Source organism: Antrostomus carolinensis, unplaced genomic scaffold (assembly GCF_000700745.2).
Source record: "Antrostomus carolinensis isolate BGI_N321 unplaced genomic scaffold, ASM70074v2 scaffold9825, whole genome shotgun sequence".
Taxonomy (NCBI): Eukaryota; Metazoa; Chordata; class Aves; order Caprimulgiformes; family Caprimulgidae; genus Antrostomus; species Antrostomus carolinensis.
Window position 1 is genome coordinate 4,245 of NW_010315717.1, and position 25,845 is coordinate 30,089.

Here is a 25,845-nt window from a genome sequence, read left to right on the forward strand (position 1 = left end):
TATGTGGCCTCAAACTTAGCTGTTAACTGCTCTCTGGGATATTGTCTTCTAGGCAAAATAATTTGTTTGTAAATAAAAACCACCCTCAGACACTTTGTCTGCACCTTTCCTCTTTTGGCTTATGGTTACTTGTGGAATCCTGCCCTTCTTTCACTTCCTGTATTGTTGCTCAGCAAGTGCAATGGGATGAAGTTATGGGTTTGTTTTTTGATGTTTTTGGTTTTTTTAAATTTATTTTTAAATTATTTTTTTATTTCACCCCGGTGAAATAGTACTATCTGGTCCCTTCCCTCTTTCCACAATTTTCTGTTTAACAATTGAATACAGATAAATTTTGTCCTATTTTTTTCCCTTTTAGTATTAAAACTGTGCAGCGTTCCTGCCCACTTTTGCCATTGATACTTGGCAGCTATGATCCGTGTATCGTGTGTTCGCTTTGTTCTCGCAGTTTGTAACTTTCTGCATCGCAGAAGTTAATTTGCCAGCTGACAGAGATTTATGTGATGCACGAGTAGTTGTTAAATATGCAGTAATTTGCAACCTAAGCTTGAGACTATTATTTGTGCTTCAGTAATGTAATTTATGGCCCCAGTGAGGATTGTGGCCCTACTCTGCCAGATATTGGAAGTGTACCTAGATCCCAGTTGCACTCGTATATTTTTTTTCCCCTGCAATGTATTTGTTCAGTCTCTGCAGCTGTGGAAGGGAGAATGTGGTTGTCAACTAAAAGCAATCCTTGCGTCTGATTTAGCTGAAATGAAGTAAAATTCAAGGGAACAAATAAGCCAGAATCCAATCTTTATGTTCTCTGAATGGATAAATGATGACTTTTGGCTTAGCAGTAATTTCACTGTAGGGTGGCGCCTTAGGAAGCGCTGCCAGGGTTGTTAGGGGGCTCTGGAGCGTGTTGCAGCAACTGAGTCTCCACTAGCGATGAGATGCATAGGGTGAGTCATTTTCCATCAGAACTTCTGATGATCTGCACAGCCTGATTATATATTGAAATCTAGTGATGCAAAACACTTGTAAAGAGTTTGGTTTATGTTCTGTCTCCCTGCCAGATACCGTGCTTATGTGGAAGTGCCCCGTGCCTGCTCTGCCGATGCTGCCCCAGTGGAAACAGCTCCACCATCACTCGGCTGATTTACGCGTTCTTTCTGCTTCTTGGCGTGAGCGTTGCCTGTGTGATGTTAATACCAGGCATGGAAGAGCAGCTGAAGAAGGTCAGGTTACTTCTCTGCTAAGATGTTTGATAGAACGACTGTCACAGATAACTGTAAATGACATCTTGAAAGCATGGGTTTCATTTGGAAATACGTAGTTGTGCTGCCACCTGTGCTTCACAGTCACCATTGATTTGATTATAGATCAAATAAACAAAAACTTGCGAGGCAGTCACTGCAGAGATGAAAAGCACTCTTTAGAAGTAAAGTCACACCTCTTCTTTAATAGCTCAGAACAGAAAAAAAATTCTGTCAAACAAAAAAGTCTTATTTATGTATATGGAGTTTAGAATTTTGTATTCTTAAGATGCTTGTATTCGTGGCACTTCATTGATTTTTGGTTGCTGTTAATCAAAAAATGAAAAATAACCACAATCTATGATGTCTTCTAGTTTCATTGTGCTGTACTAATTAAAATTCTATTTTAAAGTCTGCAAAGACATAACAAAAATATTTTTCACTAGTGATAGTAGTGTATTTTTTACTGAGGATGTTAGGAACTGCTTATAGGACTTTACAGTTTTTTAGTTATATGAAGATACAATAGTGCATGTAGAATTAATTACAGAGTGATAATTTGAGTTATAGGAGAGCTTACAGAGTGACTGAACTCGAGTTTCGCGTGCTTTGGTTCTGCTAGTCTTTGTTTTGCTGTCTTTATTTTTTTTTTAGTAGATAGTAACTTTTTAGGCATGCTTTTAATTTTCTTTCCCTCAAGTTATTCAGCTGTAAATTATTTCAGTGTGATGTAGTGACCACATTAGAGCTTCAGTGAGCCATGTTAGTCACCTAGGAAAGAAAATTACAGCCTTCTGGAGGACTATTTGACTTCAAAAAGATATTGCTCATGTCCTGGTAGTGACTGGAAAGGATATTCTCAGCTGTTTCATATGGCAGTTACAGATACTTCTGATTGATTGTCATGTTACTTTTCTGAGGGAGGCTGTTTCTGTTTCAAAGAGGTGTAAACAGGCTGCCTTCTCCTAACTATGTCATGAACTTGATAGCAACTGTCAAATTTAACAAATCCCAGATCTTTTATTTATCTCCTGATTCAGATCAACAAGTGAAAATTGCATTTCTTTGAGAAGTTCTGAAATTTTTAGTAACAAAAAAAACCCCACCAGACAGTGTTAATAAGGTTTATTTTTTATTTTTTTTAGAATTTGCCTACGCAGGATTTTTTTCCTTGAATGTGTTTAATATTCTGATTGGACTGTAACTACCAACACAGCCCTTCAGTATCATATTTTATAGCAAGGTTAATAGTTGCATAATGTTACAATATTAATAGATTGCTAATATCTGTTTACTCACAAGAGCCTTTTTACAGATCACTGAAGTATCTTGTATTTATCCCAGATTCCTGGATTTTGTGATGGAGGGATGGGAACAACTATCCCTGGTGTGCACGGCCACGTGAATTGCGATGTACTGGTTGGTTACAAAGCCGTGTACCGCGTGTGCTTCGGCATGGCCATGTTCTTCCTGCTCTTCTCCTTACTGATGATCAAAGTGAAGAGCAGCAACGACCCAAGAGCAGCGGTGCACAACGGGTAAGATGCAGAAATGGGAACTGAGATGGACGGTGCGGGCGTGTGAGATGCGGCTACTGTGAAAATAAAGCCTGGGGCTGAGCACACCGCTCAGATTTCCTGTTCCACAGAGAGTTTCGGAGCAGCTGGAGGAGCGTTCTTGCAGTCGAGGGCACTCAAAGTTGTTATTCGTAGAGATGGCAGATTAATTTTGCAAGAGGAAGAGATACACGTGGCTTTCACCTTTCAGAGGCTGAACTATGGCAATGGATAATCCGTCCAGATGTTTCCCAGGATTAGAGATTCTGCTTTTGTCCAAAGATGACAAAATTCAGAGATGAATAATGGTACTAAGTTTCATTCCACTGAGATTTTTTTTTAACAAATAGAAAGATTAAAAAGCCTCATCTCTCCCCTGGGAATTACATTCCTCTAACTTTGATGTTTGTAAGGGGTTGCTTTTTTCTGAACAGTTTTATTTTCAAAATTACAAGTGATGTATCTATATAGATGTATAACATCTTTTCCCGCTCTGCTGTCTTTTCATCAGTCTCGCCTCTGCATAAAAGAGTGAGTTATATATTTAGTTTCTGAGCTTCACACTAATTTTTTTCTGTTATATTTCACTATAGTTAGGATTATCAGACAGAAGATGGAGGTGGAATTTCAGCTTGAGGGTTGACACAAGTGGTAGTTGTTATCCAGGCTCAGCCTGTGTGTCATGCAGCTTCTTGAACCAGGGAGATGTAAATTTTTGTAGTAGAGCATGATGCTAAAAAGCATTAAAACCATTTATGGTGCCCAGTCTTGTGGTCTAAGCAGTCACTGTGACCACCTACTTTTTCAAGATACTTGTATTTAATGGAAGCTATGAACAGCTAAGCCATACAAATGAAGAAGTTATTTTATTTTATATTTAGTATATTAAGATTAAACATTTCTAGCATAAAATGAGAAAAAACTTCAGATAATTTCTGTAGGGAAAAAAGAAAATAATCAAGACTGAGCAGAATATTGCTTTGTTTACTACTTTTGTTTCTGTCGGTCTAAAGAAAAAGAGGCCAGGTACAGTATTAAGCTGTGTTGGCAGCAGTAACTCAGTTCAGCCTTTCCCTCCACCCTGCTCTGTTCAGGGCAACATACTTGCTGCAAGCAAAAAGAAAATGGTTCAGGTACTTTCTGTATCAACACTTTGTAGTTTGAGTTTTTTGTTTGGGGTTTTTTTTAGTTTGTTTTGTTGTTTGTTTGTTTTTTACAATAAAAGACACCTCTTACATGATGTGGAATATTTTTTTTTTTTACCCAAAACTTAAGTGTTTGGGATCTTTTTGATACCATTATCTGGAGTTGTGCTCTCCAGTAGGAATTTTGGTAGTATTTATGCAACCCATAGCAGTATATTGTAGGCAATCTAGTGTCAGCACTAGGATAAAAAGAAAATGATGTGTTAACTGTTATTGGTAAAATATTTAATAATGTTACTTCCAGCACTTCTGTAATAACTAGTTGCTTCAATAGTATGCATTACAGGTAGCTTTATGAAAACCAGAGATTTTGATTTTTGAAATTGTATGTATCTTCAGTAATGCTTCACAATGTAATCTTCCTGTCAGTGATTTGAAATATTCAGAGTATTGGGTTTTCCCATGCATGTGTGCTAACTCTTTCACACTTGCATGCAAGGTAGGCCCAGTAATGTGGTCCGGTGCCAACGTTCACCTTCTTTGCTGTTGTAACAGCAGTCAGAATGGTTTCTTGCCTCAAGATAATAATAATAAAAACAATTCAGTTATGATGTTTTCACAAGATTATCACTGACTTGCACAGAATGTATAGCAATTGTGTTACTTTTGACTATCATGTACTTTATATGGGTAGAGCATTAAGATACCTTAAGTCTGGAGTTAGAGAAGAAATTTATACAGACTTGAACCTGTTCTTATTTCTATAATTGAGAATGATATTGATTTAAAAAAAAAAAATTGCACATGTGGATTCAAAAACTAGTTTTAGTGGGGTACATATTACACAGTAAATGTTATCGGTTAATTCAGCTTTCAAGCTGGGTTTAGTAACTTATTTATATTCCAGTGAATTAGTCCATTTTTCTATATTCTGTACTTCTGTCATCTTGCATAGCTCCTCTTGACATAATTGGAATTGGATCAGAAAAAACTTCAGCAGTTGCCTGACTTTTTTATTTTTTATTTTTAATTTCCTTTTAGGTTCTGGTTCTTTAAATTCGCAACAGCAGTTGCAATTAGTGTTGGAGCTTTCTTCATACCAGAGGGACCGTTTACAACTGGTAAGGAAATACTGTCTTCCACTGTATCATGGTGCAATCGTAACTGGTTCTAAAACAGTGCATCCTGATGTCTTACAGTTTTTATTGTTGCTGTGTAACTGTAGCACTTTGCTGTGTTTAGGGACATGAAGACAGGATGGTAAATTATCTGTGGTTCTGAACTGGTTTTGCTTTATTTCCCTTTTAGTGTGGTTTTGTGTAGGTATGGCGGGAGCATTCTGCTTTATTCTTATTCAGCTGGTCTTGCTCATTGACTTTGCCCACTCCTGGAATGAATCTTGGGTTGAAAAAATGGAGGAAGGAAACTCAAGATGCTGGTATGCAGGTAAAGGACTGTACTACAATCAAGTTCTAAATTTAATTGTGCATTATGTTAAATAAGTTTTCATTGAGTAATGCATTTTACCAGAGCAGAAGGGCTGTGTTATGCATAAGTGTAACTTTCTCAGATGGTGTAGTTCAGCTCCATTGTCTTGCTGTCTTTTTGATGTCAAGTAAATAAAGGGAGGGGGCAGAGAGAGGGTCAGCAGCCTCTGAGTAATAAGATCTCATCCCTGGGAGCAGGGCATCACTTCATGATGGCAGAGAAGTGGTAATTGTAGGTTTTGGGTTTTTTTTTTTTCAGCCACGGGCTTTTTTATACCTTAGCACTCATTAAAAGTGAACCTGCCTGTTAGAGCTTCATGTTGAGCATAAGCAATTAATTGTTTTTTTCTGTCTGCCAGTCAGTCATTCTTCGAAGGTGTGTGCTGAGTGAAAGGCCAAGGTAGTGAAGGAGAGTACAAGTCATCTCACTGGATAAATGATGTGTTAGTGTTAATAAAGCATTTCAGATGCGATCATTTAGGTGTTTCAAAGGGGAGCACTGCCTGTCTTCATGCACTGGCCACTTCACTCTTTAATGTTTTTAATAAGGTGGAATTTGGAAATAGGATTTTGTCTTTCCTTTTCCTGGAGAAGTCGTTCTTCAGTTTCTTTTCTCAGCTTTTAGCCAAAGTGTACGTAGTGCAACTGTATTCCTTCATACTTGTTCTTCTTGGTTGCTGTTAGAGCACTGGAGAATTGGGTATGGCTTCAGGCTTATGAGCTTGTGTGTTCATTTATGAACGTTTAACACCATTGATGGTGTTTTCTTTTTTAACACCTCAAGAGTATTGAGAGGAACTTCCTTTACATTTCACTGCTCTCTAATTCTTTCATTGTATACTGTATCCAAAACCCGATAATCATGCAGTATCATTTCAATTTTAATACTCTCTGATGTTAACCAGTTTCACTCTGTTTTTGTCTCTTTTCACAGCTCTGCTGTCAGCTACAGCTGTCAATTACCTGCTGTCTCTAGTAGCCATTGTCTTGTTTTATGTTTATTACACTCATCCAGAAGGTTGTTCTGAAAACAAGACATTTATCAGTGTCAACATGCTGCTGTGTATCGGAGCTTCGGTCATGTCAATTCTGCCGAAGATTCAGGTATTCTTCTAATTCCATTATCTTTTGGGTTTTTTTTTCTATATTATCAGTCCCAGAAACCTATAATATAATCATACCTGAGATCTTTTAATTGCCTAACTTTGCTGTTTCACGACTTCTTCATACAGGAATCTCAGCCAAGATCTGGTTTGCTGCAGTCTTCTGTGATCACAGTGTATACAATGTATTTGACTTGGTCAGCTATGACCAATGAACCAGGTAAGTGTAGTAACAATTTGGGACTTTCTGGGTAACCAGCTCAGCAGTAAGTTGTATTTTCACCTTTTTGCAAGGCAGTACTAGAATGAGGTACTGTGATGCATACAAGTTAGAGGCAGGACTGGTTAGTTTGTGTTCTCTCTCCCCGATCCTGACCTTCTGTAATAATACTGAAGAAATAGTTCTTCCAAAGATAAGAGCAAGTGAAAAAATACGTTATGTTTATCGTATGGAAGAATTTCTACCCATTATTGGCAGGATTGCAGGATTCTAAACCTTAGATTTTGCAGATTACCACAACTCTTCCAAGATGTGTGGACAGTTAAGCTCCCTGCCAAGGTTAAAGTTTCTTACATGGTGACTGGGATGATACTGATGATATTTCTCCTAACTGAGGATTTAAAAAAACCCAAACCTATTAATAAATGTTTTCAATGTTTCTGGTGTCTAAAAACAACTGAGCATCGCTTAAAAAAAAAAAAAACCCAAACCCCAAACAAAAAAAACCCCAAAAACAAAACAACAAAAGCCAAAAAACACCCCCCACCTCCACCCCCCTGACATTCTGGTGATTAAAATAAACTGCCAAGTATTGATTTTGGTGTTTTTAATTTGCTTTCTGGCCCTTTTATCTTAATTATGGACAGTCTTTTGTGCTTCTGTGTAACAGCGTGCATATCAGTCATATCTAATTCTTGCAGTAATTAAGGGGAAATAAGATGATCTGATACTTCTCAGCTGTTTCATGGATGCTGTGGAACTGTCGATACTATAAAGCTGACTTTGTGGCATTCTTTTCCAGTTCTGAGATGACTCTGGTACATCATCTATAGACTTGTATGGTTGTCAAACTGGTTTTCTAGTGGTGGAATTTCTAAAGCTTAGTATGCAGAACACTTTTTATTTTGTTGTGTCTCATTATGTGAGATGGAACAGTAAAGCAGTTGGTGCATATCTTTATATAAGTTTAAAATCCTTTATCTACTCAGGGAGACAGATTTTTATGCCGCGTACTGTCATTTGCCTGCTTTGGAGAGACTCAACAAGCTAAAATTAGATTCAAAGCTTTTTTGCTTCATGACTGTCATGGTCACAAAATTCCTTTCTGTTACTGTGCCTTCAGTCTGGAATTGTACCATTAAATATTTGTTCTGTTGTTGTTTTATATAAATTCTAATGTAATTTCCCCCCCAGACAGGCGCTGTAACCCGAGTTTGCTGAGCATCATTGGTTACAACAGCACCACCACTCCAACCCAAGGTCAGGTAGTTCAGTGGTGGGATGCACAAGGAATTGTAGGACTGGTTTTGTTTTTGCTCTGTGTTCTCTATTCGAGGTAAGATTCCTTTAAAAAACAAAAAAGTTCCCGTGAACTTGTATTACTTCTCATTGTCAGGTACTAAATTGTGTTTATTTGGCTAACTGCACTGTGGTGTTTCCTGACGAATACAGCATCCGGACATCCAACAACAGCCAAGTTAACAAGCTGATGCTCACCAGCGATGAATCAACACTGATAGAGGATGGAATGCCCAGGAGTGACGGCTCCCTTGATGATGATGATGTTCACCGAGCCATAGACAATGAGAGGGATGGAGTGACTTACAGTTACTCCTTCTTTCATTTCATGCTTTTCCTGGCATCACTGTATATCATGATGACACTTACCAACTGGTACAGGTATGTACATTTGATAATATATTGTGCTAATAATGAGCAGACAAGATGCTGTCTTGGTGGACAGGGAGGTATGAGTTGTGTGCTGTGAGGAATGTAGGACCTGAATGGGACTTCACAAGGGAAGTGCACTCTTTGATCTGTGTTAAATGAATTGTATTTGAAAATTGGAGTAGCCAGCCTTGTTCACAAGTGCCTGTTGTGCTTTCTAGGATAATTCTCGTGATTCAGTGGGACTGCTGAGATGTGTCCTGAAAAAAAACAGGATCAATAGAATCTTAAATTCTGTAACAACTAAAAATAAGTAAACACCAGGCCCATTCCTGGTACAGCGAGCTGTAAAAAGGAGAGGTTGGACATGTTACATCAGCAGGTGCAGGGAGGTGATCCTTCCCCTCTGCTCAGCACTGGTGGGGCCACACCTGGAGTGCTGGGTCCAGTTCTTGGCTCCCCTGCACAAGGCAGATGTGGAGATACTGGAGAGAGCCCAGCAAAGGACCACAAAGATGACTGAGGGACTAGAGCATCTCTCATATGAGGAGAGGCTGAGAGCTGGAACTTTTGGAGCCAGGCTTTTGTCACTGGTGCCCAGTGACAGGGCCAAAGGCAGTGGGCACACACGGGAACACAGGAGGTTCCCTCTGAACATTGGGAAATGCTTTTTTGCTGTGAGGGTGACCAAGCACTGGAATAGGTTGCCCAGGGGTGTGTGGAGTCTCCATCCCTGGAGGTACTCAGAAGCTGTCTGGGTGTAGTCCTGGGCAACCTGCTCTAGATGTCCATGCTTGAGCGGGTGATTGGACCAGATGACCTCCACAGGTCCCTTGCAACCTCAGCCATTCTGTGATGGGGTCTTAGTGGAAGGCAGTTAGGTAGTCTGCTCCCTGAAAAATAATCTTCAAGATAAAATAGTCCTCCTGTGTGTGAATTGTTACTCAGGTGGTCTGTTCACTCTGTACCTTTGCCAGTAGTATGGTAACAGCTTGAGCAGGTAATTCTTCAGAATTTTTTAAAAATTTATGGTCTGTGTTAATTCATTAAAGGACAATTTGTATCAAAATAGCAACACTAGAGAAGTTTTTTCTTCAGAAGTAGCTCTTAATAGTCCTGCTGTGGATGTGATTTGTGGCCCTGCTTGGGTCAATCTGGCATCAAGATTATGAATTCTTCTAGGTGTTGTGTTTTGGCTAGCTGAAATGCACTGTCTGTATCTAGACATGCTGTCCATTTCCTGCCTTTCCACAGATCTGCTTAGAGATTCCTTGCCATTATTTCTGCTTCTTGACAGCTTCTCTTACTAAGTATTTTTTGGGCTGCTGTTGCCTTCTACCTTTCCTGTGACACCAACTCAGAAATGGTGTTCTTACACAGATGGGTGTGAACGGCCGGGAGGAAGAAGGGTAGAGATGTCCTGTGAGGTGTGGGACTGAAGGGAAAACGAGGCACTGTGAGAAGGGTGTTGGAGAGTGGCTGACTGCGCACAGACAGGTCCTACTGAAAGAAAAATTGCAAATTATCTCTTTTCATTTCCTTCTTTCACAGTCCGGATTCTTCTTACGAGACAATGACCAGCAAATGGCCGTCTGTCTGGGTGAAGATATCTTCCAGCTGGATTGGCATTGTGCTGTACGTGTGGACTCTGGTTGCCCCGCTGGTTCTGACAAACCGTGACTTTGACTAAGCTGTGCTGCTCTCTAGGGAGATGATTGTGGTAGCGTCACCGTGTCTCTGAAACAAACAGTGTTGCAGATAGTAGTGCAGTTGTAAATACGTGTGCGTGTGTGTGCGCGCTGTCCATGTAGTACGCCCCGCTTCATTCTGCATGATTAACTTGAATCATGTCTCCTGTCATTTCACTAAATGACTTTTTCTAGCTGAGCTCAGTGACAATTGTTATCATGGTGGTTTTCATAGGATTACTCCTAGATTGAGTGCTTCGGGAGCAAGAGATGTAACATCAAGGCCTTTCGGAAGTAGGTTTTTTTTTCCCCTCAATTGCATTAAATAGTTGCAGGGAAAAAGTGCAAGAGTTAATTAGGGTAACAAAATTAGGGTAACAAACCAGTATTAGATCCGGCTTCGCAAGCAAAGGGGGGGCTGCCTTTGATAATCCCCGTTGCCTTGATCCCAAAGTCTTGAGCAAGCGTTAGACTCGGCATTGTGCATGTTGGAGTTTACGGGACACCTTGCAGCGCTTTGGCACGAACAGCCCGACCTCTTCCCGTACCGAGGGCAGCAACACCTTTAGCACAGGTGTTAAAGGGGGAGGCTTGCACCTGAAGCTGCAGAGGAGCTCATGTCCTCCTTCGTGTCCGGTGTGTCCCGTTGCAGACAGGGGGACAGACACCCTGGGGAAAAACATCCTGGTCTCAGATGCTCAGAAGCATGTTTTTAAGGCACCTGTTTACAATGTGTATCTATATACTATTATTATTATTACTATTATTTTTTAAGTAGTTTGAAGGGGATGGGTGTGCTGTAATTTATTGCTGTTTCGTGTGCCACTTTCTTGGCTAAGCTACAATCACAGTTTGGAAGGAGCGGAGTGGTGAAGCTGTGTAAGCCCCTTTAGAGGAATTTTTTTAGTACTGTGTTTAAAAAAGAAACAGGAGGAAAAGGAGCACTGAAATGACAGCAATTAAGAGGTTTGCATTAACGGAGGCTTTTCAACAACAGTGTTTCTTAATATATTTGAGGCTAAATTTTGAAATCTTTTAATGTATTAGGTATTTTGCTTGTTCTCCATTGCCAGGGAGGGACTTGAGCCTAGAAAGTCTAAATCTAGGCCTGGGGTAAGACATTAACCAGTTGGATTAAAATGCCGTATAATTCCTGTGCAGTTATGAAATCTTAAAAGCTTTTGTGCTTGCTGCTTTAAACTGAACTACGTAAGCTGCGTTATTTATATCTCTGTTACTTGCTACAGCTTGAGACTAGAGCAGCCTGACTGGGAGTGACCCTGAGCCTTCAACAGGTGTCATCTGTTCCTGTGGTGTTCACACTGTTACTTCCTGTTGCTAATTATTCTCTAAGCTTTTATTTTAATTCTGCACCTAAACACTGACATGTACTGCAGAAATCTGGTGTGTCAGCCAAACTTGAAATGGCAATGGAAGGATTAGTAAAGGCTTGTAATAATTTGGAATATGTTGTTACCTTATTAATAAACAAATTTGGATGAAGATGGCCAGTGACTTTGTGTCTCATACTGCTGCCACATGTGGACACTGTAAGGGTTTGTGTTGCGTTCTCATCTTCTGTTCCTGGGGTATTTTATAGCACCTGGCAGCTGAGGAGCAGCAGCAGAATGTGCTGCAAAGCAGGACCTGCAAGGCTGGCAGTTCTGGCTCTCTGGGACATCACATATAACCCCCTGTGTGCAGCTTTCTGACAGTTCTTCTCTCAGTGCTCTTTGCAACCATCTCTGAAAACATGAATGTGCTTCACACCTGTACCAGCAGCATCAGCTGCTGCTTCATATTGTACCTGTTTGTTAAGTCTGGATAAGACACCTGAATACCAGATTTATGAGTCCTGTAACATTAAATAATTAGGAAAATTTTGAGTGCAGTGGCAGGGTTGTGGAAGGTGTTTTTCCTGTTGCATCTCTGAAGTTACTAAGATCCAGTTTCTCCCTTGACTGAACCACCTTGCACACTCAAGCCTCTGAGGGCAGAAAATATTTATCTTCAGTTATGGTTTAACTTACTGCTTATATTAAGGTGAAATTACTTGGTTAAAAGTGTCAACTGCACCCTCAGCTAGTTGTAGCAGCCCCTCTGGTGTTTTCAGCTGTGTAAGGCCTGAAAAATACAGGCTCTTAAATCCACGCCCAACTCTTAACAAGTATCACACTTAAGTAACATTTATTTTTCAGAATAGATGGTCCAAGTTAAAAGTACTCATGCAGTTGAGGGGCCTGGTGGCCGTACAGAACTCTTCCCCAGTTTGTGCTATGTGTGAGCACTTCCACTGAAGTGAAAGTAAGGCAGAACCAAGAGTCAGCAAGGTACAGGCACTTTGTTCCCAGTCCAAGCAGGGAAAAAAAAAGCCTACATCAGGTCCTGGTCCCCCCACCCCCAAAAAAGCTTCATGTTTGTTAAACAAAACTTGTAAAAAATACAAAAAACCCCAAGATAGAGAAAGTCAGTGCTCCCTAACCATACACTACAGTTTACGTCATCGTATATAAGACCAGAAGTATAAGAAATCATAAATCAAAGCTTACTATTAACAAGTGTTCAGTTACCTGGGATATGTAGCGATATGTGTAATACCAAGTATGTGACAGCAGTACAGCAACAGTCTGACCTGGTATTGCCAGCCGTGTCTAACAGCTTGTCTAACCACGTAGTTAACTGCTCATAGGAAGTAACATAGGAAAGGGATTTTAGATTCCATGTTATCTGGTTACATAAAACAGTGATTTACAAAAAACTCATATACCAAACAATATTCTAAATAAATAGTTCATCTTCATGACTATATACAGAGTCCCCCTTACATTAGTTATCCAAGAACGGCATGTCTGTGTCCATGGGCGCTGGGGCAAGTTCACATAGATAGAACAGCGTGGCTTCGCTCGCTTCCGCCTCTGTCAGCGGCTCCAGCCGCACCAGTTTGCTCTGGGTGGGTGCGGGATCCAGGCCACTCTCCAGGAGCTCATCCACTTCCAGGGGCTTGTCAACAGAGGAAGGAGTTCCAGCCACAGAGCTCCCACTCTCCGTGGCAGAGCCTGGGTTCCCATCGAGGAATGCAAGGAGTGGAAAGGCAGTGTACTGTATGAGTTGCTTATCTAAGGGAAACAAATTCCCAAAACATGAGAAATTCACGTTCAGAAGGAAAAAGGCAAAATACACCCCACAGAAGTTATTTAGAGAATACTTAATAAAGAACATTATAGGCATTTGTTTAAAATGAGCAAATAAAGAATTGTTACAGTCATGCATAACATTGTTTGTTCAGATTCTCCTGCAGAAACATGTTTCTCTGTACCTAGTGCAGTTCCAAAAACCTAAAAAGCAAGTCTAAAAAATTTTGTTTTGGTCATTTTCTTATCAGCATGACACAAAATCAGACAGAGAGCAAATAACTGAGAGAGTTTTTAGAACAACACTTGTTCAGCTGTTGAACTGTTTCAACAAAACACTACAACTAACCTGATCTGGGCTTAGAAACTTGTGTTTCCTGTGAAGCTGCTGGACCAGCATTATTCTTGGTAGTTTCTATTCCCTTTGTCTCCATCTGGAAAAATCACAAGCAAAATCTTAAACACATGGTTAAAGCCTTTTCCAATGCTGCTAGAACACAGCTGACCAACTATTAAAATTTAAATTTTTATTTGTGAAAGGATGCAGCGGTATCAGTTGCCCACACTAAGAGACCTTGGCTGAGAAAACACAATAGAAACGACACAGGCTTACTCAAGCAGGAACCAAAAGCAATGCTCATAAATGAGCAGACAAATTCAAAGGGGCAGATCTTTGCTCCACTGCTTATTCTTGTGTTTCTTTCCCCACCAGACAACACAAGTGGAAATCTGTTCTGTCAAAGTGTGTGTGCCATCTTCACAAGTACTAAAATCTTAGATGATACAAAAGTCAAGGGACTGGTACAACGAACAGGTTATTGACCTTAAGGTGATACGAATTTTAAAGGACATTAGCGTGCTTTTCCCTTTTCTGTTTAAAACCTAACAAACCAGGTGCAGTCTTCCTATTCTCATGGAAGTCTTCACAGCCAGAGCATGAAAAAAGTGCTATTATATTAGTACAGAAAACAGTAAAGGATGAGTAAAGTTTCCATCTCTCACTACTGAGTACACTGAGCAATGGATGTAAGACTTACTTTGTTATTAGTGATATGGTCTGTGGGATTCATCTGCACGGAGCTTGTAAAAAGCTGAGTAAGACAAAACACAAAGTTTAGGTATCTCAGTGTTGCTATTAAGAATATAATACAATACTTGTCATCACTGTGTGTGAGAATAATCCCTGTACTGAATGTTTTCACCTCTATCAGGATTAGAGTTTTATTTACAGGTAGGTACCACTTTTGCAAAGAAAACCGAGCGCTGGAGCGTAATGGCTTGGAATTCCACGAGCCTCAGTCACAAAGGAAACAACCGTTATTACGTCTCACTGAGACTAACAGGGTTTGCTGTGGTCTTAAAATACCAATTCCTTCTTAAATTGCTGCATGGAGAATTCTGGGTACAATAAGGAAGTCGACCCTGATCAAGTCTGCAAGTGACCCCAAACTGGGAGGAGCCATCAATACATGGGAGAGTAGAACTGCTGATATGAGGGATGTCAGCAAGGTGGGAGAGGGGCCAACAGGTACTCCCATCAAGTTCAACAGCCAAACGCAATTGGGACGCGATGACCTCACAGGCTGGCCCAGGCTAGGGACCAAACAGGGAGCCACTCCTTGCAGAGGGACCTAGGAGTCCTGGTAGACGACAGCCTACCATGAACCCACGGCAGGGCCTTGCTGCAGGGAGGCACGCTCTGCCACAGGCAAAGCAACTATGATTTGGTGGAATCACACACTTCTCTATGTACCTGAGACCACCTGGGGAAGACTGTCCAGTTCTAGGCCTCCCAGTACAAGAGTTTTCAAACTAGAGGGTGTCTGGAGGGACGCAGATGTTTTGGGGCTTATGACATACAAGAGGCTGAGGGAGCTTAGCTAATCTTGTCTGGAGAGGGCAAACGAGGATAACGGCTTCTGAAGAGTAGTTACAGAGAACACAAACTCCACAGGGGTGGACAAAGCACAAGAGGCAAAAGCTACAAGCTGCAGCAGGGAAATTCTGACTGACATAAGGGAATTCTTAATGAAGAAGAGTCAAGCACTGGAACTGGCACCCAAGAGGCTGTGGCATCTCTCTTTGGAGATTTCAGAATTTGAGTCAAACAAGGTCCCAAGTAACATGATCCAACTTTCAAGCTGGCCCTGCACAGGTCCCTTCCAACTCAGACCATTCTACCTGACATAAATCTGAAGAGAAATTGAGAACATATAAATACTCCTAAGAAATAACCTGAAATGGCAGAGAAACTTGTAAAATAAATGCCAAGAACCTTTCTAACCCCAGTTGATTGAGAACACCATAGATGATGCACTGGCCTATTTCAAAGCAACAGTATTGATCTAACTGGTGCCCTAGTTCATGTAGCGACAAACATGAGCACTATTTCATTAACAAAGCCATTCTTCAATCAAAACTTCAGGTATTTACTTGAGCAGTGGTGTGGCACCAAGAATTATACCAGTGCTCCAGAAGCACATATTCACAAATATTTGTAACTTTCCTTTTTTAAAGGGAAGAAAGACAACAACAACAACAAAAATCTGTTGTGTTTTACATCTCTATTAAACAGTAGCAACCCACACAAATATTTTCTGTAGTGTATTACTAAAATACTTAAAATAAACAGTGAAAATTACATCGACCAGGAGATCCGGACCTATGCTGAACTGTCGTCCTGATAACATAGCTTGGAAGTCCTCTAAACTGCAGTCGATACTGTCAAGATAATCCAGAAGTTCAACTCTAGAAGACAAACAATATTTTATTGCTGTAACCTTCAACAAAAGGAAGAGAAACTCACTATCAAGCTTTACACAGATGTGTGACATACATTTAAAAACCTTCACCAGAACTGGAATGAACCAAGTCTTTTATTGGAAACAACCTCTGGAAAAAAATGAGAACTTTGAAAACTTTGAGCTTCCTTAGAGGAGAACCCAAGTAAAGCAGGCAGGTGCTATGAAACAGGATCACATCAGCAAAACACTATGACATGACATCAGCAGATGTGATTCTTGCATCCAGGTAGCCCTAATGCGTCCCATCCGCCTGCAAGAGCTACACAGATAAATCCTGACAGTTTAAGAACAATATCCACAACATTACATTGTCAGATTATGTACCCCAACTCACTTGCTTCATGATGAAATTCAGAGGTCCCATCTTAAAATAGAAGGATCTTTAGAAACTGGTTAGAATAAAGGTGACCTATAAGGTTAAAGTTCTTAAGAGAAACCTGACACCGCTTCCCACAGCATTCTCCTGGAGAAACGGGCTGCTCATGGCTTGGACAGGCACACTCTTTGCTTGGTGGAAAACTGTCTGGATGGCTGGGCCCAAAGAGTTGTGGCAAATGGAGTTAAATCCAGTTGGTGGCCAGTCACACAAGTGGTGTTCCTCAGGGCTCAGTATTGGGGACAGCTCTGTTTAATATCTTTATCAATGATCTGGATGAGGGGATTGAGTGCACCCTCAGTAAGTCTGCAGATGACACCAAGCTGGAGGGAAGTGTTGATCTGCCTGAGGGGAGGAAGGCTCTACAGAGGCACCTGGACAGGTTGGATCAAGGGCCCAGGCCAATTGTATGAGGTTCAATAAGACCAAGTGCCAGGTCCTGCACTTGGGTCACAACAACCCCATAGAAGGCTACAGGCTTGGGGAGGAGTGGCTGGGGCCTGGGGGGGGGGGGTCAACAGCCGGCGGAACAGGAGCCAGCAGTGTGCACAGGTGGCCAAGAAGGGCAACAACACCCTGGCCTGCATCAGCAATAGTGTGGCCAGCAGGAGTAGGGAAATGATTGTCCCCCTGTACTCAGCACTGGTGAGGCTGCACCATGAGTACTGTGTCCAGTTTTGGGCCCCACACAGAGCGTGTCCAGAGAAGGGCATCAAAGGTGGTGAAGGGTTTGGAGCCCAAGTCTTATAAGGAGCAGCTGAAGGTACTAGGGTTGTTTAGGCCAGAGAAGAGGAAGCTGAGAGGAGACCTTAACACTCTCTACACTACCTGAAAGGAGGCTGTAGTCAGGTGAGTGTTGGTCTCTTCTCCCAGGTAACAAGCAACAGGAGAAGATGAAATATCCTCAAGTTGTGCCAGGGGAGGTTTAGATTGGACAGTAGGAAAAATTTCTTCACTGAAACAGTTGTCAAGTATTGGAACCAGCTGCCCAGGGAAGCGGTTGAGTCGCCATCCCTGGGGGTATTTAAAAGACGTGTAGATGAGGTGCTTAGGGACATGGTTTAGAGATGGACTTGGCAGTGTTAGATTTGTGGATGAACTGGATGATCTTAAAGGTCTTTTCCAACCAAAATGATTCTGTGATTCTATGGTACTATTCAGTTCTTTTTACTGCAGTCAAACAAACAGTTCTAATACTTGAAAAAACAAAAGACCAGGCTACTCACTTTCCAAGAAGATTTATGTTCTGTGAAATTACTCCGTTCTCATTGAGTATGGAATCCATCATTGAGACTGGATCTTCTGCGGTTAAAGTTGACTGGTTATTCAGCTGTATAGCACTTGACATGAGAGGGCTTGTACTGTCACCGACAGAACTGAGGGGGTCATTAGCTGGGACAGCAACTGATTCTGTGCTTTTATCCTCTTGAATTACAGGGGCATATTCTTCTTCATTATCGTCTTCCACAATTACAATATCGGGAGAATGACTACAGCTGTAAGATGAGACAAAGGAATTAAAGTATTTAATGCACTAATTTAAACTGGTATTATTCCATGGGTTTAGTTACTTCTCATTTTAGTCAAGCTACTATAAGGAAATAAACTTTCCTACTGCTTTTTAATACAAAACACAGCAAGATACATCTACATTCCACTGATACAGTGCTGTAAGGCTCAATACAGTTAATGCAGCTCAGCTAGCAGATGCTGTTGCACTAGACCACAGTAACAGCTACTAAAAAGATATAGGAACACTGACGTTTCTTGCATTAGAACGACTATAAGCTTGCGTATAAATGTAAAGTATGTAACAAGTGGACCAAAGCATATGAGGCCGTCAAACTAGACAGACAATACGTATTTTGCATCTTTCCTGTTGAACAGAATCAACTCTGGAGCATCCATAACAAAGGATCTCAGCCAATAGTGCTGTAGTTAATTAACCTTGGTACACATACCAGGGAGCCCACCTAAAAACCAAGAGAGAGTCTCAAATAATTTGCTTCCCTCCATATTCTGGTCTTCTCAACTCTTTATGTAGCTGTTAGTTGTGCTGTCTCTCTATCACAGCCTTATCTTCATGAAGCTCTTATAGCAGAGAACGCATTCCCAGACAGCAGCTGAACAAGAACAAGGGTACTTGTTCAAATGTAAGCTAGAAATAACTGTTTTATTCCATGAGGCATAATACAGGCCCTATCAATATAATGCAAATCAGGAAGGGAGCTGCATCTCAATCCCAGGACTAAGTTGCCACTGCTCACAGCTGAAAGACGAGCTGCTTCTATAGTACAGACAAGAAGGAACATAGTCACTATATTCACAAACACTTGGGACCGAAAAAAAAAACCCCACCCTGAAATTAAGTGGCTTAATAAAGTTCAGAGACCACCTGAACACCTAACAAACAGCACATGCAAATTATTCTCCATAAAAATCTGTCCAAACAAGGGAAGTAATTCCTGTCTGTATCCATAACCAAAAGTAAGAAGACATCACTTTATCTTTGGAAAAGAGTGCAGTAATACAGATTGCTTCTCACTAGTTTCTATACTCAGCATATTAAAACTCCAACAGACAAATTAACTACTTGGAATAAATCCAGAGATCAATAAACCAGAATCTAGTGTGAATTCACAGATGAAGCTTCTGTATGTACAGGAGTATTGAATATTTCTGACCACTTCATTAAAAAGAATTATCTAAGACATCTAAACTATTGCATACAATACAACACTGAAAGCAAATTATCTATATAGACTTCTAGAGACTTCTTACTTGGAAGAATCTGAAGTGGTATCTTCATTTGCTTCTGGTGTAATGGGAAGATTTTCTTCATCGCCCATAGGATTTTCTTCATCACCCACATCCTCAGTGACATCATAAATAATAATGTCATCTGAAATCTGTTCCCTTTGTTTTAAGCCCTCATTTCTGTTGAGAGGTACCTGAGAATTATTTAAAAAGAGTCAGAGGGCAGAAGGACAATGAGCTTCAGCATTCTGACAGTTATCACTGTATCTTACAATGCTTCAATTCTAATGAGGTGTAAGAGCTTTCCTACACCTTGAAGGTTACAAGCTATATGTATAGATCTACATTTAACAGAAAAAAAACATACAAAGTTGGAGAACAGCAGCTAAAGAAAAACATGTTTGGCAAATACTACAGGCATAGAAATAAAAATATACTAGTACTGTCAGCAAAAGCAACAAAACAGCTGCGACAACAGGACTACACAAGAACTAAAAATACTAAAACAGTGACTGCCATTTAAATAGTTCCTTGTTACAAAGCTATTAATTTTAATACTACGCTAGGCACTCATTCTAATGATTTCCCCACCAACCATTATCTGGACAGCAGAAAGTAACTTTCAGAGGCATAACATATTCAAATGGCACAGGATTTTGCTGGGTTGGATGCTGCCTTGCAGAGCAACACGCTGGATCCTTGTCCCTGTATGGGGCTAAGGGAGCCCAACTCTCAGAGGTGACACCACAACACACGTGTGCTATTTCTAACAGCGCTATTATTCAAAGCAAACTGCTTTCAGTAGGATCACACCGAGTTGTATTTAATACACAGGTAACTGGCTTCTATGTGCTTATCAACACACTTGTCTTCTGAAGGAAACACAACATGCAATATTGCTTCTAAAAGTTGACAGCTCTCAGTTCACAGCTATGTTTTATTGCCCATAAGACAAACTACTTCATCTGCAACCCTCCACCCCTTCCTTCATTGTAACAAAGAGTACACATAAAAAATCTTACATGGTGGTTACTGTCCGCTGGTTCTTTCACAATCTGTTGAAATACATTCGACTTTGCAGGTCCATTAGTGTTCAGAAGCAGAGGCCTAAATCAGAAAAAGTAAAGGAAGAAAGCCACCTCAAAACTAATTCTTTGGTTTTGGTCAACAAAACATGTCAGTAGGTTGACTGGACAGCAAGTTTTCACGATCATATTTACCTCTTGCGTTTTAGGCTCACTAGCTGGTTATTCTGCACCAAGGTAACAATAAACTGTACAATCTATAAGGAAAAGAAGGCTATTGTTAGTCACTAATTGTTTCTCTCATTAACACCAAGATACCTTATAGCATAAGACTTCAAGAACAAACTCTACATAAACAGCAGAACACTTATTTTGTGTAGTAACTCTCATATAGAACCGTTCAGAAAATTTAAAAATCATGGTAGAATATAAAACACTGCTGGTAATATCTAAAAAGATTATTCAGTTGTCCGAGAAAGGCTTTTCATAGCAGGTGGTAAGAGCAGACTTTTACACTACATCATACAGTAAACTGAAAAACATCCAGGAACTCAAACTATTACAAGAATTCTAACAGCACTGAGAGAAGGCACATGGGGACGCTGACTGTACACATAACCTGTATCTGTAAACACTGGATCTGGGGAAAGGCATTTTTGACAGATTCAGAATAAAAGACATGTACACTTAACAGTATTCATCAGCTGCCTTTCCTTTTGCATGTTACTTTCTTCCCTTATGTTTTAAATTTAAGAATTAAATGTATGTATCTGGCTTGAACAAACTAGAAAAAAAAAAGAGTCTCTGCTACAAGGCTGCTTTCAGTGTTGCTATTTCTGACATGTAAAAATCTGTAAACGCTCTGCATTTACATCGGTTCTGGGAGATCATAGATCTAAGTGTTAAACTAAGCTAACATAACATATTAACAGTGGGTTCCACTCAATAATCTATTCTTTGGATAACTTCAGAGATATACAGTCAGTGGGTCATTGAAGTGGGACAGCAGTGAATTTCCAATACAGAACTCTCTAAGTCTTGCAGTGAGAAAGAATTTTTCCTGACATCATCCAACACAGAATATTAGTCATCTGATTCCTGAAGTAATAAAATGCGAATGGACCATTTTAAAGGTACCTTAAGGAATGATATATGATGTTCTTGAACCTCTTTCTCTGAAAATGTTTACAAGAGTTTGACTTTATTTTCTGCTTATGGGGTGAAATACCACATAAGATTTGTACACCATCTACCACCTTTTAGCTTTTTCTATTAAAAAGACATTTCATGCACCACAAAAAAAAAAAAAAAAAAGTGAGGGTAAAGCAAGGTAACACGTGGCACAGGACTCCTGTTCCAAAGCACACACTCACTCATTCACATAGGACACTTGAAAGAAGCCTCACCTTCCGAATAACTTGCTGTTGTTGCAACTGTTTTGTTCTCAGTTCTGTCACTTCCCTCCAAAGGGATTCATTCTCCCTGTTTGAAAGGGATCATTTACAAGTCAAACTGAAGCTAAGTTTTAAAATATTTGCATTAATCGCTTTTGTTAAAGACTAGTTGGCTTCATTAAAGCTCTTTGAAATGTGTTTTTAGATTGAGGGCAGGGAGGAAAGTCAGTCAGCCTTGGGAAATAATTACAAAATGGAGACCCAAACACAACAAATAGCCTGCAGAGACTTTCCAGCCCTCTTTAAAAAATAAATTAATAAACCACAAATTTGGCAATTCTTATTACACATACATTCAGCATGTAAAAATTAACAATTTTGTTTCCTTTTCTGTAACAAAGTTACCTTCTCCTCTTCCTTCTAATAATTAAATCCTAAGGAAAGAAATAAAAAAACCCAAGCATACAACTGGTTTCTGGCAGCAGCAAAGGACCAAACAGTAAGAATGATGTTTCCTCTCACCACTGAAAAACAGAGTTCTTAATCAACATAGTTCTTAATCAAGCCTGTTTGTCCTCCCTCACACACCTCGTGTCAGATGCAAGGCACTTGTCAGCAACACTGCATCCACCTTGAAAGCATCTTTCAGAACAAGCTCTCAAGTCACACACGCAGCTGCAGGTCATCCTAACAGCTGCCTCTATTAGCTCGAGCAAAGGGGCACGCTAGGTGCTAAAGTATAACAGGAGCAGAGAAGAGATGGCAGTTTCCATGAAACACTGTCATTTTACAAACCTTGGTTGTCCTAGTGCTCAGGAATCCAGTTACTGAGACAGTATAAAAACTGCTGTGAAGTGGCCCTTGCTACTGTATCCATGAACCTTGCTGTTTCCAACAGCATAAAGTAAGTGTATTAAGAGGTAGATAATGAATATCAAAAGCTTCACTGAATTGGGAAAGACAACACGCTGCCCCCTTCTCTCTTTTGCAGTTTAGTTTTCAACACAGATGTATGACAAAAAAAAGAAGGAAAAATCTCTCCACTGGCGTTTGGGTTTTTAGGAACCTTAAGCTAAGTTTTCAGAAACAGCTGTTTACATGCAGCGTGACGAAGCTTATTACTCCCTCCTCCAACTGCTCCTATGTTCAACATACAATTTACAAGTACAATTCTGTCACAAACCTAACTACTGAGTTCAGGGATTCTGAGCTTTCTCAATTTCTCACCAGCTTTATTAACTTGTTTTGTAGGACTGGGTCTTCTGACTTCCACCTCAGTAATTTTTAAACTTATGGGACAACAACATGGATGTCAAAGACCAACCGTTTTATCTTCTCATCTCTACACACTGTCAGGTTGTTAGCAACTCAATGTCATTTCAGCCAAAGTCAGCCCTGCTCTGGGCAGGGGTTTGGACCTGACGGCCTTCTGAGGTTCCTTCCAACCCAAATCCATCTGCGATTTGAAAAGGGCGAATATGAACATTTTTACCCTAGACTGGCCAGATTCCAATAAAGACTCTTCCTAAACAAAAGAAGTTTGCCTCAGAATATTCTTCCACTCAAGCAATTAGAACTGAAGACTAGAAGTGACAGCATTTACTTCTTAAAACTTGAACTAATCAGTGACCTCTGCCACAGAGGTCCACAATCACTTACATTCCCAATTTAACCTAAGTTAAGGAGTCCTGAGATAAGAGTTATTGTTGAGGTGCTGTAACTTACAGTGCATGAGCTTAAAGTTATATATCCTATCTGTATCTACATACTCTAAAAAATTAAGTAATTTGTGACACACATCACTGATTGTTCAGAGTAAATCATAATAACTAAAAAGGTAATAAATGCAATTCTAAAAATACTCTATTTACATTTGGATTTTAGATTCTGTCCCTCTGTTGCTGAGGTTAACTAGTGAATTTCCAAATTAGAGTTCTAAACAGATTTTTTATAGGCATTAACTCTTCTGCAATTTTTAGCAGTGGGGGAGTGAAAAGAACAACAGGAAATAAAAAGCAATGAGCAAAGACATTAATTGTAGTAATAAACTATTATAAGCAATTTGCACAAACCAAACTCTGCCTCAAACTAAACACAGTAACTACTTCAAAACTGAAGATGTAAACCAGCACACTTTACGCTAAGAGCCACGTTGAATATTCAGCCTCAGCAGCATTATGGAACTATTATTAAAGTTGTTACTTAATTGCCCACTACTAGACAGTTCTTTAAACACCAACATTGCCTATTACTTTTAGCCATATCTGAATATTACATTTTTAACGCAATTATTTTATTGAAACTTAGTTTCCTAAAGCGATATTTAAAGTTAGGCACTACGAAACCCAGTGACACCTAAAAATAGCTCTTTGTCTGATGTCTATTACCAGAACTACTCAGTTTTAGGGATCAGTTGCTGATGGAGCAACTTACCTTTTCAAAGCAGACAATCGAGATTCAATAGTCTCTTGTTTAGTTTGCACCTTTTGAGCACTACTTATTATTTTGGAGAGATCTTCCTGACTTATCTTGTTTTCTTCAGGTCTCGAAGAAGAAACCTTTAAAAGATTAGAATCCAGAAACAGCACTTTCCTTCACTCATTGTTAACTGTTATTTTCTTTTAGCAATCGAGTGTATTTTCTTCTAGTGCTGATAAACTATGATATGCAGTTAATGATAAACCACGCATAAAAAATACAGAAACACTTAGAAATTTCCTCTTACAGCTGTCACATTAGCTTTAGTTGTTACAAACATTTGTGTACATCCTTCAGGCATTCTCCTAACTGCTCTACTTCACAACTGCTTCACAATAACCCAATGTTAATAAGTATATCCCTCTCACCACAGTTGAACTTGCCATATTTCTATTCATTATCTATATTCATCTGACTCACAATAACAGCAGAGCACATTCCAGAATCACATTTAGCAGCATAACAAAACATGTTTATAGGTTTGCCTCCTGTTCTCCTTGGTAGAAAGTTTAATGCTTACAGTAGCTTTGTTCTCAAACAAGCTACATAAACAAGCAGATTGTTACATTAGTGATGGTAAGTCAAAGCATGCTCTGCACTTCCATTTGCAAAATGCTTTATCTGCAGAACTTGCTCATTTTTGCCACCTGTGAGACCTACTCTAACAGCAGCAAAGCAGGTTAGGTAAAGGAGCCTTGGCAAATCTCCCAAAATACCTTTAAATAAATCAAGATATGTACGAGAGCAGTGCAGTTTGTTTCCCCAAACTCCACGCTTATTTGCACTCACAATCTTGCAATTAAGCTTGACATGAACTTTGCCATTCATTCATACTCACCAGCACAGGTTTTCCACATACTGAGTTTTCACTAACCTTCCTTTTGATGTGCTCCAGTAAGTCCTCCCGGCCCTGCTTAAAATACGGGTGCTGAAACTCTACTGGACCATCTCGCTCCAGTTTGACAATCCCAGAATCAACATGGACAACTTTACGGAAGCCATCTTTAAAACAAGAAATAGAAAAAATAAACCCTCTCGAAACCCACATTGAGAAATTCCAACTGTTTTGTTCCAACTACCTTGTTAACAGTTTTGAGGATGAGACAGTATCCTAGTTGCAGAGAACACAAGGCCACTGCTCAAAGGAAACTGTCTATAACTAAACAGGCACAGGATCTAGAACTACGCTAGGAAACAAAAACCCAAGAACTTACACATGTTTAACTGTCTGACAAAGCTTGCCATGTTGTTGTGCTTGAAGTACTTGGGAAGAATCTCTTTGGCGAATCTCTGTTCATCCAACACCAAGAAACTCTGGCCATTCTAAAACGAGAGAAACACATGAAGCTACTTAAAGACCATTGCAGAAAACATGCTAGGTTTTTAGAATTAATCATCAGATAGGAATGTTTCCTTTGTGCATGCAGTACATAACTCATGTGCCTGCCTACAATTTTCCACAACAAAAAGTGTACAAACCTTGCAGCTGCAAAGCAATAGTGTTATCAATTTACATCGCTATCCATATCTGACGGGGAACATCTCTGTTGTTACTCACTGCTTCCTCAAGAAATGAATTATTTTTTTTACCAACAATTACCACAGGTTCACTACAAAGCAATAGTACTGATTTTGTATGTAGCTTCAAAGTCTTGGGAAAGAATCTAACAAAGAGACTGTGCAAGGAAAAAACCAAACAAACCAACAAGCAACTGGAAGTCCCTTGTGCTTTCCAGTACAAAAGCATGATTAGTTTGATAGGACTTGTAGAG

General features: G+C 40.0%; 2 protein-coding genes across 3 annotated transcripts; one reads left to right on the forward strand and one right to left on the reverse strand.

The window, feature by feature from the left end:
• Positions 1–1,067: 1,067 nt before the first annotated feature.
• LOC104525004 (serine incorporator 1) lies at positions 1,068–10,425 on the forward strand. Its single transcript, XM_010168042.2, has 9 exons — positions 1,068–1,223; positions 2,586–2,779; positions 4,984–5,063; positions 5,251–5,388; positions 6,364–6,533; positions 6,662–6,752; positions 7,947–8,088; positions 8,205–8,432; positions 9,972–10,425. Exons 1-9 carry the CDS (start codon positions 1,188–1,190, stop codon positions 10,108–10,110), a joined length of 1,218 nt encoding a protein of 405 aa, XP_010166344.1. The 5' UTR covers positions 1,068–1,187; the 3' UTR covers positions 10,111–10,425.
• Positions 10,426–12,282: 1,857 nt separating this feature from the next.
• On the reverse strand, positions 12,283–25,392 carry HSF2 (heat shock transcription factor 2). Of its 2 annotated transcripts, XM_010168043.1 has the most exons (12): positions 25,288–25,392; positions 24,948–25,075; positions 24,029–24,153; positions 21,608–21,683; positions 20,397–20,458; positions 20,199–20,283; positions 19,201–19,370; positions 17,646–17,915; positions 15,882–15,987; positions 14,277–14,330; positions 13,589–13,673; positions 12,283–13,224 (listed from the first exon to the last, which is right to left on the reverse strand). In XM_010168043.1, exons 1-12 carry the CDS (start codon positions 25,316–25,318, stop codon positions 12,935–12,937), a joined length of 1,482 nt encoding a protein of 493 aa, XP_010166345.1. In that variant the 5' UTR covers positions 25,319–25,392; the 3' UTR covers positions 12,283–12,934. The 2 variants fall into 2 exon arrangements, with proteins under 2 accessions (XP_010166345.1, XP_028940803.1); XM_029084970.1 differs by lacking the exon at positions 14,277–14,330 and having other exon boundaries at positions 12,779–13,224; positions 25,288–25,391.
• Positions 25,393–25,845: the final 453 nt, after the last annotated feature.